This window comes from Meles meles, chromosome 1 (assembly GCF_922984935.1).
Source record: "Meles meles chromosome 1, mMelMel3.1 paternal haplotype, whole genome shotgun sequence".
NCBI classification, from domain to species: Eukaryota; Metazoa; Chordata; class Mammalia; order Carnivora; family Mustelidae; genus Meles; species Meles meles.
In genome coordinates, this window is record NC_060066.1 from 66,836,053 (window position 1) to 66,850,186 (window position 14,134).

A 14,134-nucleotide genomic window follows, 5' to 3' on the forward strand; every position below is an offset into this window, starting at 1 on the left:
GGTCCAAATGCCTGTGTCTAATGTCGCTGCAGTGCCGCCAAAGGGGTGGAAGGGACCAGCATCCCAAGGACCGCGATTACTCAATGGGCTGCCGCCTACTTTTTCACACCCTCCCAATTTGAAAACAAAATGAACACAACTGCTGGTTTAGATCACATCCAAGGGAGAGTTGCTATCCTATCAGCAACCTGCACTACACCTGGCACAGAGCTAGTTGAATAACGGACGCATAATTCAATGCTGACGTCTTTACCTACAGGACATATCTCGTATCTTCTTCCTCTGGAGTTTTCTAAAAGTTATGGATTAATAAACTTTCCCTAAGAATGCAGCCTTACTAATCTTGCAAAATACTCAGAAAAAGAAAATATTTTATTATGCCCATGTACCGTAAATTATGATAAGCAAAGTACCATGTGTGCTGACAAGAAATAAAGTTGCTCTCTGCAGCAAATTGTATTTTTGATCTGGTTGCTTCCTCTCCAGTCAGATTTGGAGTAAACAAAGTAACAACCTGTGCCTATCTGGATCTGTGAAGACAATAGGGTCTGTGAAGACAATAGGGGCCACAAAGGTCACAGCCAACTGTGACCCAGTTTCCCAGGAGAGAAAGAGAAAATTAGCACATGGTGGCATTTCTTCAAGCCCCTCCTCTTAAAGCCAGGAAAGCAAGCAAGCAAGCAAGCAAGCAAGCAGAGGCACAGAGAGAAGAGGTCTGTCATCAGTCAACTACTAAATTCTCTTCATGATACTAGAAGCCTGCCCTTTCAAAGGGAATAGCTGTGTGGCTTCAAGTAATCTACTTTACTTGTCTGAAGGTGGAGGGGTGAGGAAGAAAGGATGGTTGATGGGCACCAGGCACATTTCTAATTGTGTTGCCGCTCTCCCTATGGGTCTGATTGTGGCTGAACAATTAGAACAAAACCATGAGTAAGAATTCATTTTCCAGTGGAGGCTCCAAGCATTCAGGGACTTGCCCACGCCATGGACCCAGTTATTACTCAAACCTTGGTCTGATGGTCTGGAAAATGGGGATGGTGACACCCATCCTGTCTGTCTGATAAGATCAGAAGCTGAATAGTTTTTGCATGAGTGTGAGTACATGCGTGTGTGTGTGCAAATGTGTGTGTCTGTGTGAAATGCTACAAAAGGATAAGATGACCACAGCTGGAGGGCAGATTTACCTGTATGTTCACTCACCAGTTGGCTTCCTTCATTCTGACACTTCAACATTGGAAGTCACCCAAGCTTCAGACCAAAGCAGCATGGACTGCAAAGGGAACTCAAGTAGCAGCAGCTCCACTGAGAAGCTCTTGGTGACCCGCGACACATGGGCCAGCTCTCCAACCTCAATGAAGTCTCCCCATCTATAGACTGAGTGGGCTGTTAGGCCAGTCTACCGAGGAAACCCGCTCTGGCATTCGGTGATCCTGGAATGGCTGTACTGCATACCAGGAGCACTGGCCTAGAGCTGCCTATAATCAGGCCACATTTCCACTCCTTCTCCTTCTGTCATGTTGAAATACAGGTTCACAATCCAAATTTCCTGGGTCTGATGTGTTCAGAAAGCAGATTTTATTCTGCAGTTTAGAAAGGCAGCATGTCGCATGTCACATGTCACACACTTAGCTTTTAGGTATCTGGACTACCCCTAGCTAGGTCCCTCTCTCCATAATCAAGTTCATCAAGACCTCTCAAGCCATATGTATGACTGTTCACACTCAGGGGCATCAACAGACATGATAAGTAGTCTCGTGTCCATTCAGATCAGATCAGTTCTTGCCATGCAATGAATTATAAAAAAATTACTGGGACTTTTCAGAGTCTTCTAGATTTGGGAACTGCAGAAAAGGGACTGTCACTGTTCTACTCACCAGGGCACTTGGCACGGATGTAGCGTCCCCTGGCAAGATAGAGATTCAATGTCAGGGGTCCCTCTCACAGTTCGGCAAGGGAGGTTGGATGGGACAGCATGGGAGGGCAGCTTAGAGGAGGAGCATGGCTTTACTTCACTTTCCCAAGCTCTGCAATATTAGTGAACACTTTTGTAAGAGACTAGTCTCCCTGGCATCAGAACTAGTCCTTTGCCTGTTTCTCTCTGATCCACTCCAGGCCCCTTCCCCTGCACTGCTGCGTGTGGCAGGAAGCTGAGCCCAAGTCCCATTCCCAGGCTCCCTGGTCAACTGACTTCCAGTTAGGGTCAATCAATGGGAATGCCGGGCAGGAGACAGGAAGAAAGGAGGAGGGGTAGAAACTAGGGTATCTATCTCCCTCTCTCCCTCTCTTTCTGCTTCAAGGTGGCATCCTGGGCAGTGGCCCAGTCTCCTCAATGGATCAGGAGCCAGACTGGCCCCAGGTCTTGCTACTCAGACATAACAGAGTGCCTAACCAGTGAAGTTCTTTGCTTCACTGCACACTCCAAAACTAGAGACATCTTTCAAAGACCCTGCCACTGGAACAAGGTGACTGACTGCTACAAGGTTTGAGCAAGTCCTTGGAGCTCCATTCCTCACTTCTGCATTCCCACTGGGCCACAGGGCATCCCCTGCTCTGTCCATCTGTGAAGGAGGGTGGAGGCTGTTCTGGACATCAAATGAGAGCATGCAAGGCACCTAGTAATTTTTTTTGGGGGGGGAGGGACTCTTAAGCAGGTTCCATATCCAGCACTGAGCCTGATGTAGGACTCGATCTCACAACCGAGATCATGACCTGAACTGAATCAAGAGTCCTATGCTTAACCAACTGAGTTAGGCAGGTGCCCCAGGCACCTAACACTTTGTAAGCAGTCAGTGAGCACCATTTTTTCTCCTCCCTTCCTAATCCCCCACCATCCAGAGCAAGAAATACAGGTGGGATATGATGAAAACTAATACATAATTAGAAAATATAGTTTTTAGAGATAGCATTTAGAAGAGCAACTACAGAAACATAAAGCACCCAGAAATAAATCTAGTAAGAGTGCATAACTTCATGAAGAAAATTACAATCTATAGTGAAAGACATTAAGAACCAAAAAATGGAGAGAAGTAGCATGTTTATGGCTGGAAGGACTCAGTATCATAATGATATCATCTCCCTGAATTAGACTATAAATTCAATGTAACTCCAATCAAATCTCAAGAGTATTTTTGTGTAACTTTGAAAGTATAAAATGAATATGAAGATAAAAAGCAAAAAAAAAAAAAAAAAAGCACCAAGACATTTCTGAAGAAGGACATTATGGGGATCTGTCCTGCCAAATACCAAGATTTACTATAAAGTTATAATAATAAAGAAATGTAGTCTGGACAAAGAGTAGACAAAATATACACCTAGAAACTGACCCTAAGTCCCTTGATGACTCTTTTCTATACGGAAGAAAATTAGGAATAAAATAAATTGCTACCTCACACCATACATACTCTCTCTCTACGTGGATTACAGAACTTAATGTGAAAGGCAAAACAATAAAACTTTTAGAAGATAATAAAGGAGAATATCTTTAGGACATCAGGATAAAAAAAAAGACTTTCTTTTTTTTTTTAAATATTTTATTTATTTGACAGAGAGAAATCACAACTAGGCAGAGAGGCAGGCAGAGAGAGAGGAGGAAGCAGGCTCCCTGCAGAGCAGAGAGCCCAATGTGGGGCTCGATCCCAGGACCCTGGGATCATGACCTGAGCTGAAGGCAGAGGCTTTAACCCACTGAGCCACCCAGGCACCCCCCAAAAAAAAGACTTTCTTAAACAAGACATAAAAAGTACTAACCATCAAAGAAAAGACTGATAAATTCAACCACATTATTAAGTTAGATAGCAGAAGGTTGTCAAGACTCCAACTTCTATGTGGCTTATAAATCTATTCAGTTTCCCAAAGGAATAAATTACAGTAACCTTTTTGCATTCACTATGTTCTAACAATACATACCAGAGCTCAGATTCAGCATATGGTTGACCCATCTTTGACTTCATCCACAATTGGATTACTGGCACTTCTGGTTTAATTTTAATGTCTGAATGGTTGTGTTCTATATTTAGAACTTTTGTGAGAATGCATATAATTCTGCTCAGAATGTGTCCTCCAATTCAGGACAAGCACCACCATGTGCCGTCCTCCTAGCCCATGGGCATCTGTAGGCAATCATGTGGGCATGGCAGTCTACGGCATTTCTTCCCGACCCTCCGTGCGCTGTCTGCATTGTTGAAGGTCATTCGAACCCAAAGCTGATCCTCATTCTATCCCTTGGAATTTTACTCGTGCTCCCAAAATTACTCAGAGAAATCAGTACTGGTGAAATCAGAGGAAGAAAATCATGGGGGTGGACTGTCAGCCATGATCAACATCCAGCCCCATGGGAAAAGCTAATCTACCATCTCCCATACAACCACGATTTCATATGAAATAAAAGTCTCCCCCCACTGAGAGTACGGGTCTCCCACTTTATTCATCCTTTCATTCTTTCTACCATGTATCCCTCAGCAATATTCTAACCTTCACTGCATGCTGACATGTAAACAGGAGTAATTCAGGAATACAAGCTAGGATAACATAAAAGGAAAATATGACATAAGTTTCAGATGGAGATTTTTCAAGATGTCCCTTACATATATCAAGAGAGATGCTTGTGTTGGCATGACTGTACCTAAGGTCACACCCTGCTACTGACAGTAAGTTATTTCTTGGGGCCCTAAGTATAAATCTTCAAAGTACTTGGTGTCTGGGTACTGAGTAATTAATTACATTGTAATTTACAAATATCCTTTTTGACTGAAAGCACTTGGAGTTATTTTTCCTGTAATGGAAGTAGATAGCTGTTTTACTGAATCACCTATTTTAATAGGGCAGATTTGGGCAAGTGGTTATCATTAATGATTCCAAAAGATGTCAAGAAAACATGAAAAGGACTTATAGTCAGTAGTTGTTACTATTCACTTACAGATCCGGATTACAAAACAAAACAAAAATGAAACAAAAAAAGTTTTCAAGATCTCTGATCACAAAGAATTTCAATACTGTTAATGAAAAACAATTACTTTTCCCCAATCTTCGTTACCATGTGAACTTAATATACCCCATGAGAGTGCACACATTTAGTTAAATTCAATTCAGCAGAAATTTATCAAGCATCTACTACATTCCAAATACTGTTAAAAGGAGTAGTCATAGTTCCTTCTTCTGAAGAGCTTATAAACGTCCTTTATTCCAGGAACAGAACAACAATTCCTGGACAGAACAACAATTTCTTTATTATCTCTGTAGTGACAAGCTAGAAACTGAATGGGAATTCAAAGGAATTCTTTGTCTTCTAAAAAGAATATTCAAAAGAATTATATGGAATCATAAACACCAAATTTAGGACGGTGGTTACTTCTGGCAGAAGGGAAGGAGATATGATCAGGGAAAGGAGCCTTCAACTGTATTTACATGGCTCTATTTCTTAAGTTGGGTGTTCTCAGCTTTTTTGTGCTGATTTTTTTTTTTTCATAGTTTTATTCTATTTTTTTACTTTTTTGTATGTCTCACATATACTACACTACATTTCAAATCACACATATTACTTTTATGATAAAATTAACCCCTTTTGGAGCTCCTGGGTGGCTCAGTAGGTTAAAGCCTCTGCCTTCAGCTCAGGTCATGATCTCAGGGTCCTGAGACTGAGCCACACATCGGGCTCCCTGCTTGGCAGGGAGCCTGCTTTCAACTACCCCCCCACCTGCCCCTCTGCCTACTTGTGATCTCTGTCAAATAAATAAACAAAATCTTCTAAAAAAAATCAACTCCTTTTTGTAAAAGTCCTAAGTGATTACCTACAAACACATTCCCCACTCTAACTCATAAGACACTTTTTAAAAAGGGCTCCTTGAAATGAGGGGGGCTCTGGCAAGTAAGTTTAGAAGATCTTAATGATTTCAATGAGCTTCCTTGCTTGCTTGCTTTTACTTCTTACTGAAGTTTTAATATGTCAGTAAATACCATGTCTTAGCAAGAGTGAGTTATGTTTTTCAATGCTTTTCAAGCTTTGGGGGACACAGAACTTTTTTCCTTCCGTATGTTCTTTCTTTTAAAATACTCATAACCATCTTGGAGAACCCTAGTGTTCCTTGAAACAGAATCTGGAAAATGCTCTACAAAATAATCCATTTCAGTCACATATTGTACACTACAGCCACACCCAACTTTGCCTGTCTCCAAACCAATGACGAACCTTCATGCCCACCTCTCTTTGCCCACACAGTTCTCCCGGTCTGGATGCCTTCAAGACCTGAGAAATTCTTGGTCAACCTTCAGCTTCCAGCTGAAATGCAATCTCTTCTTTGAAGCTTGCCCCTCCTTTTCCTTTCTTTAGACGTAATAAATTACTCTTCTGGAAGCTTCTAGTGCCATGCAGATATTTTCTGTACCGTATCTCACCCTGTGGCAGTAACTTATGCAGGAGGTAGAGTGCCTAGATGACAGAGACTGCACCCTTGCTCATGGTACTGTTCATAATGCCAGGCACAAAGCCAGAGCCAGATACAAACAAGGTGCTCAGGCAAGTATGTGTTAAATGGGCATGGAAGTAATGTCTATGGGCATTCCCTGAGTTAGCTTCCTCCATTTCCCAGATAGTCCCAAAGACATATTTGTAACTTTTCAGTCTTCACTAGCAAAAGTGACACTAAAAGGAAGAGATAGAAATGGATCCAAAGACTGAAAGAGAGACAAACTCTGAGACAAAAACAAGAAGAGGCAAAGAGGGGGAAAGGAAGACTAACTGATGGACCAACAGATCACAGTTGTCCCGCCAAGAACCAGAGACACTGACCAACAGCGAGAGTCAGAAATTGCATCTTGGAGCCAATATACCAAGTTGACAATTTTGCAAGGCTCAGTGTAGGTGGTCGACAGAGACTGCGGTTCACCTTGAACGGTCTCATCTGTCTGGGACTGCCCTCCTCTCATTTTTATCCTCTAAATGAAACAACCCATCTTGGCCATCACAAAACTTGTATCATTTGGCTGTGAGTTGTTCTATTCAGCAAAAATTTTATTTCTGTTTTCCTTTCTCTTTATGAGAATCCCCCACTGGTATTGTAGATTGGTTATATGTTGGGTTCAAATAATAATAATAATAATAATAATAAAAGCAAGCTGGCAATTTCTCTCCAATAGTATATGCTGCATATTTCATGAAATAGAAGCCGGAGGAGTTTTAGGATTCCTGAACCAAAACCTTCCCATATCTGAAAACTAAGTGGAAGAAAAACACAAAGAGCATCTCACAGAAAAAGAAACCCAATCATTTGTTCATTTGCTCTCCAACCTAAGGGAGGTGTTCAAGTCATCAGCTGCTCTGTGTGTGTGTTTAACATGGGTTCATATCCCGATGTGCATTTCATAGATTGAGTTTAGTGCCAGTTTTCATGGATATTAGTGTACTTATAAGAGGAGGGGTTTTCTTTTCCTATTGGACACATTTTTCAGTACAGAACATCTGACTGGCTCCTGCTCCTAGTCTGGCAACACTCCCCTGGCTTCAAGGTTTGTTTATACTTAGGCTACTTCTCTATCCTGGTATGGGAGGCAATTTGGCCCAGAGGAAAAAGCAGTGGACAAGGAGCCCAAGAATTCTGGGTTCCAATGGTGTCTCTCAGCCATTATGTTTATATGTTTCCTTTAATCTGACTTGTTTTCCAATCTGTAAATGGGGAGAATTGACTATTCTACTACTAGAATCCAATCAATCAAACAGTCATTTTATTTTCCTCAAAACAGTTTCTGAAAAGAGCAATTCCATGGAGAGTTTAGCATTATGTGTACTTCCCAATTCCCTTCACATAGAAGGTAAATGTTCAAGGTAATATTTCCAATGACCTAGAAAAACAAAAACAAAAACAAAACCCAACAACAAAACCTTTCTCTGAAATCCTGAACTATATCTCTTTCTCCCTACCTCCTGTTTAGGAAAAAAATAAAAACAAAAACAGATACTGTTAGGATACTTAGGCCTTGGGATATCAATGACAGAGACCTTTGTATTATGAAAAGGAAGAATCTGGCTTTCATTTGAAGGGTGACACAGAGCTAAGTAACATTATGTACTCACTTCTGTTCTAAGCACTTGGTGTTAATTCCTATAATTGTCTCCACAGTCATAGGTGGTGGGTACTGTTGTTTTATTATCAAGGACACTAAAGCATGGAGAAGTCAGAGAGGTTGGTCAAGTCCACACCACTGGCAGGGCTGGAGGAACTAGGGTCTGAACTCAGGCACTCTAGCACCCAAGTCCAGACTTCTAACTACCTGTTATGCCACCTTTTAATTTTAAGAATCTCTGCTTATCACAGTTGTTAACAGACAACAGCAGTAATGCAATTTCTGTATACCTACTTAAAGAATACTTTGACAGCACAGATAGATGTGAACATACTGACCAATACCTATCATGAAGTCCCAAGTGTTCAAAATGTTCTACCATCAGCCCAATGCCCTGTTGATAACACAATATTTATTTTGTTTTAGCATCTGAACCTTGGGAAAAACCTATTAACTTGCTCCTGCTGGAAGTCTATTCCATTATTCCCTGTTAAGGAAGAGAGATAGCTGGGATCACCCCTCCACACAGAGGCAAGTATGCTGCCACACAGGCCCAGGAACCAGAAAGCCTGGGTTTAAATCCCAGTTCTAGGGGCACCTGGGTGGCTCAGTTGGTTACCTGTCAACTCTTGACTCAGGTCATGATCTCCAGATTGTGAAGATGAGGCCTACATGGGGCTCCATGCTAATGATGGAGCCTACTTAAGATTGTCTCCTCCTAACCTTGCCCTCTGCCCCTCCCTGCTCATGCGCACTCTCTCTAAATAAATAAATACATAAAAAAAAAAACCCTAGCTCTATACCTTATTGGCTTTGTGACCTTGGGCCAGTTACCATCTCTGTGGGCCCCAGTTTCTTTATTAATCAAAGGAGAATGAAAATACAACTATCAACCTATGGTTACTCAAAGATTATTCATGGTTATTTAAAGATTAAATAAACTAATGCATGCAAAGTGCTTAAAAGGGTGCCTGACTCTTAGTAAGTGCTCCAAAAAGGTAAACTATTCCTTTTTTTTTTATTAACAGTGTTAATACCCTATTAACAGGGTACAGAGTCGACCACCCCTCAATTAGACAGAGAAAACTCTCGATAATGCAAGTCACACAGCAAGGTTTATTTGACAAGCTTAAGCTTGGGCCCAAGTATACCCGACACAGCGGAATAGCGACTTGGACACCAAGGCTAGTTAAGGCAGGGGTTTTTATGAGTCATTACAAGAGGCTTGGGGGCGGGGGAGTTTTTCTGCAGTAGGCTGATTAGCTGTTGCAGGTCTGGTTACAGGGTTAGGTACTTTCTTGGAAGTGTTTACAGGGTTAGGTATAGTGGTTTTTCCTGGAAGTGTTTACAGGGTTAGGTATTCCTGTTACTAAAGCAGGGTGGGGGTCTCTGGAACTAAAGCAGGGTGGGGAAAGTTCAGCTCTTAGGCCTGAGATGGCTGCTCAAGCTAAGATGGCTGTACTTATGCTAACCCACTCTTACAATAGAAGAGGTGATTTACCAAACATCACATAGTCAGGATTCCATCCTGGCCTTCCAATGCCAAATATCCTCTCTCCTTAGCAGGACTCCTTCCTGTGACCAAAAGTTACCATTCTCCTGAAGTCCTGTTATCTGTCAAAGAGCCCAATGAGATAGTTTTCCCTATCAAATTGCTTGAAGAGCATACAATGTAGATAATACAGTCCTTGTTTTGCAAATAACAAAACAGAGGTTCTGAGAGGTCACGAGATTTATCCTCAATTACTTAACTCACCCAGTGCACATTCTTCTTCACAGTAAGCCCTAAATAAAGCTGAAAGCTCCTGACAACAGCATTCAATGTAGGCAACTTTTTAAAATGCCATCTAAAAGATATAAACTGTGATTTTCTTGCTTTGTTAGCTTTATTAGCTTGAGAGAGGGATTAAATTCCTGCAAAAACCAAAATGTTTGACTTGAGTGAATTATCAAAATGAAATGCTGCTTCAATTAGATTCTTCATCTGCCTGGAGGCTGGCTCCAGGCATCCATATATCCACCAAATGCAATTTTTAGGAAGGGTCCTATCAGGTACCAAGCCAAACCCCCATCCCTTTAAGGGAAATGACTTTGGAGGGCAGAGGGGAGTGAAGCAGCAGATTCCTCTCTGGCCTGGGGAAGAGAACAAGAACAATAAGTGATGGCATCTCTTCCCTACAGCCTCCTACAATGGTGTGTCTTGCAAATAAAACATACTGTGAAACAGCTTGTGAGATGAGCTTCATCAACAATCAGTAACTTTTATCCAGATGAATACAATGAACATGATTAAAATGTTTCAGATATGCCTATTCAGACCTTAAGCAATCCACCAAGGGGAAAAAAAAACAAAAAACAAAAAACAAAACAACCTAGTAAAAACCATCCCCTAAATCTGCTTTACGAAGAGATTTAATTGCCAACTTGATGCTTAGAACTGAATTCCCACTTGACAGTGGCACAGCTCCCAAGAAGACTTTAACAACACCTTTGCACTTCCCACCTAGGCCTCTGCTCTCATCCCTGCTGATCCCCTCAGAGTTGCCAAATAGTTACAATGTCAGTCTTTCAAATCAGGGCATTTTGAACTTCCTAAACCTTTATGAGGGCCTCTGTGTACTGAAAAGAACAATAGCACTTCAAAAACTATGTCTGAGAGTTCTTCAATACTCCATTTGAATGCTGGGGTTTCAATCAAGGACATCAGCAGACAACTTCTGATTGTTTAGAATTGACTTTTACACAGCTCTGATTAGGTTGCCCTTCTCAATAGGAAATCAAGAAAATCTTTGATCCCTTTCAGATTCCAGAATTGTCACCAAGCCCTGCCAGGATAGGAAGTGAGAGAGATGGGGGAGGGGGTTGCTGTTAAGTGTCCTTACTCCAGCCCAGCTCTCCTCTCCCTCGCCCCCACACACCCGCACAAGAACACATTCTTGCCTGTTCAATTCAGGATTCCATCCAGAATCACTCATCGTTGAGATAACAAAAACAATGCGCGCTAATTCAGGGGGTGGGAATGGTTTATAATTTTATGGATTTCCTGAAGACCTCTAATTGGCACGTAAATGCACAAACGTGAACCGGATAATTAGGGGGTTCTGAACGTAAGCCAGTTTTAATTTATATGATTACTTGAAAACATGTTAAGTGTTATGAAGTGTCCGCGGAACCCCCACAAGGCCTTTATTCAAAAACCATCAACACTGTGAAAGTGCGTGGAACCCGCCAGCAGGAGGGGAGCAGGGGAGCAGGAGGGCAGGAGACGCGATAGCGGATCCTTGCTCTGGTTCCGGTAACTCGCTGGAGCAGCTTAGTAGCAACCGCCTCGGAAGACTCGCTGGCCCGCTCGCCCGCTCCCCAGACCGCCCGACCGCCCAGCGCCAGGACAGCAAAAGACGCACTCGCTTCCGCAAGCTTTCCACTCGCGGCTCTTCCTAAAGGATCTAAGTCCAGACGTACCTGGGTCTACAAACGTACCCGCCAGGCACCGACCCACGCGGGCACGCAACCACGCTCCCCGACAGTCGCCAGAGCGCTGGATGCCCGCGCCAGGGCGCTCTCCGCTCTGCCCGCGGGGCCGAGGCTCCGGCTTCAGCCGGCACTCGTTCCCGAGCGCCCCCGGCCTCCCCACCCCCATCCCATTCCTTCAGACTCTCCCAGCCCCGGCGGAAGTGCCCAGGCAGACCCCCAACAACGAGGACTTGTGTGATGCAGTTGGGGGTGGCGGGTAGTTTAGCGTGAAGCACACACAATCTGGCGGGTCCGGGAGCAAACAATGCAGGAACCAAGGGGCATCAGCCTCTCCAAGCAGATTTCCCTTGTACCGACTCCCTCTTCTCCCACCCCCCGTTCGGTCACCAGCACCACCAAGGGGGAGGTGGGAGGAGGTGGGGACGGGCGCTTTAAAAAGTGCAGAGAAAAACGCGCCCTCCCACCAGGGGTCACAATAATACTCCGCGGGACGGAATCAGCCTGGGAAGGAGAGTCCCGGCAGCAGCAACCACCTCTGTTTTGAATTTTACTTTGTACACTCACTCATCCCATGGCTCCCTTCCGACGAGCCACACGATCTCCCCCATCTCTGTCTCCCTGCGTCCAGATTCTCTCGGCGGTTGGGCCCTCCGGTTAGGGCTTTTTTTAGGAGCCGAACCACGGGGATTTTAAAGTTTCCCCAGTAGGAGGAGAAAAGAAAAAAGAAAAAGAAAGAAAGAAAAACAGAAACAAAAGCCCTCAGCTCTGGTTCCCAGGCACAGCATCCAGTCTGGAGCCCAAACCAAAGGGGCGGGCCGGGGAGGAGAGCCATCGGGCTGCGGGGAGCCTGGGGAATGGGACAGAGCGGGGAGCAGCACAGAACAGAGTCGACGGAGGACTCGAGAACAGCTTGGGTCCAGGGAGACGAGGTGTCCAGCTCTGAGGGTGTTTGCGAAAAGGCAAGGGTTATAGGAGAAACCCGCTTGTTCGACAGTTGCGGGCAGAGCGCTACAGATGAGTGGGGAAGAGGGTCCGGCCCCGGGAAGCCGCTAGAGAGACCGGGAGATGGGCTCTGGAGCAATGGGGATGTTTTGGAGTGGAAGGGAGGGCTCAGAGGTCGATAGAACAGGGTTTGCGGCAGGGAGGAGGGAGCAGGGGGTCTCGGAGAGAGACGAGTGTTTGGGGTGAGGACGTCTGGAAAGAAGAGGCGTGAGGTCAGAAGTAAGACTGGGGGTGGTGAGGGAGAGCCAGGAGGAAGGAGGAGAGGTCGCTCCTTTTCCCCCAGCAAGAGAAGGGAGCGGGCGGAAAACTGCAGTCGCCATTCCCGCAACATCCCAGCCAAACTCCCACGACGGGCGCCCCAGGAGCCCTCCTCCGCGCCCGGGGCCCCAGCGGCGGCGTCCGGCCCGCAGTTCCCCCCTGCCCCCGGCACCTGCTGGCGCCGAACTCGGAGCTGCGCTCGCCCCCGCCGCGCCTCACCTCCGCACGCGGACAGCATCCTCCGCCGCTGACGCAGCCGAGCAGGAAGCGGCTCCCCAAGCCCGGCGGGCGACGGCACTCAGGCGCGCTCTCCACCCCGGGGAAGCCCGGCAAGCGCCGTGCAGGGTCCGTCGTCCCCGACAGCCACAGGCCCGCGTCAGCGCCGGGAGAGGAGACCGCCGGGCGCGCAGCCCCGCCTCCTCCCGCGGCCCCCCGCCCGGTGCGGCCCCCCGCCCGCCCGGCGCCCGGCGCCTTAGCTCACCTGCTGGCTCCCGTGGCTGCCTCCGGGCCGCCCGCCCCCGGCGCGCCGTCACCCGGCGCCTCGCCGCTCCTGTTCCGGCTCCGGCACCTGCCCCCGCTCCCGCCCGGACGCTTTCCGTGCCGCCTGAGCGCGCTCCGAGAGCTTAGCCGACTCGCGGCGGCGGCGGGGGGGTGGAGGAGGCAGAAGGAGCGAACGAGCGAGCCGGGGCGCCGCGGTTCGCGGTCGCGCCTCCGGAGCCCCTGCGCTCACTCCGCATCCCGGTGCGGACCGAGGCGAACCGAGCCGAGGGCGTGGGGGGCGTGGAGTCCCCTCCCCAGCGCATCGCGCGGAGCGGGTGAGGAAGGGAAAGTGTCAAAGCTCCCAGCCTCGGCTTTCACAAAGTAGCCAGTGTTTTTCGCCACCGTCCCCACCGACCACAGCGCCCTCCCGACCTGCCTCATTTTCCCCTAGGGTCTACTCTTTTATCCAAGGCTCCAAACTTCTCACGCATTCCCAAGGGTAGAATGCCCACGGGTGAAAGCCAGAGGCGGCCCCCTCGCCCCTTCGCGGGAGGGGGCGCTAGCGCCCAGCGGCCATCCCTGGTTAGGCAGGTTCACGTCTCCACTGAGGCTTCCCTGGGCGAGCAGAAGGGAGAAGGCTTGCATCACTCACGTTGCCCTCGGTCCTAGGAAGGGACTCAAGCCTCTGAAGGTATGTGGGCTGGTCTTCTCGCTCCACTCGCGTTCTTAGAACGCTCGGGAGAAGGCAATCTGCAGATTCAGTTCCAACATGCGGCCTGCACGGGAGAAGGCCCCAGCCAGTAAACAGTTGCTCCCTCCTTCTGGTCCTAGTTTACAAAGAGCTACCAAGCTGCAGAAAAGCTGT

General features: G+C 46.5%; 1 protein-coding gene across 1 annotated transcript in view; it reads right to left on the bottom strand.

The window, feature by feature from the left end:
• LOC123945156 (zinc finger protein ZIC 5-like) overlaps positions 1 to 13,592 on the bottom strand; it is a 58,248-nt gene extending 44,656 nt beyond the window's left edge. Inside the window, exons 1-2 of the mRNA XM_046010457.1 lie at positions 13,422 to 13,592; positions 13,009 to 13,260 (exon numbers count right to left, since the gene is read on the bottom strand). Coding sequence (XP_045866413.1) covers positions 13,009 to 13,260; positions 13,422 to 13,592 — 423 coding nt within the window. The remainder of the gene's footprint in view (positions 1 to 13,008; positions 13,261 to 13,421) is intronic.
• Between the last annotated feature and the right edge of the window lie 542 nt (positions 13,593 to 14,134).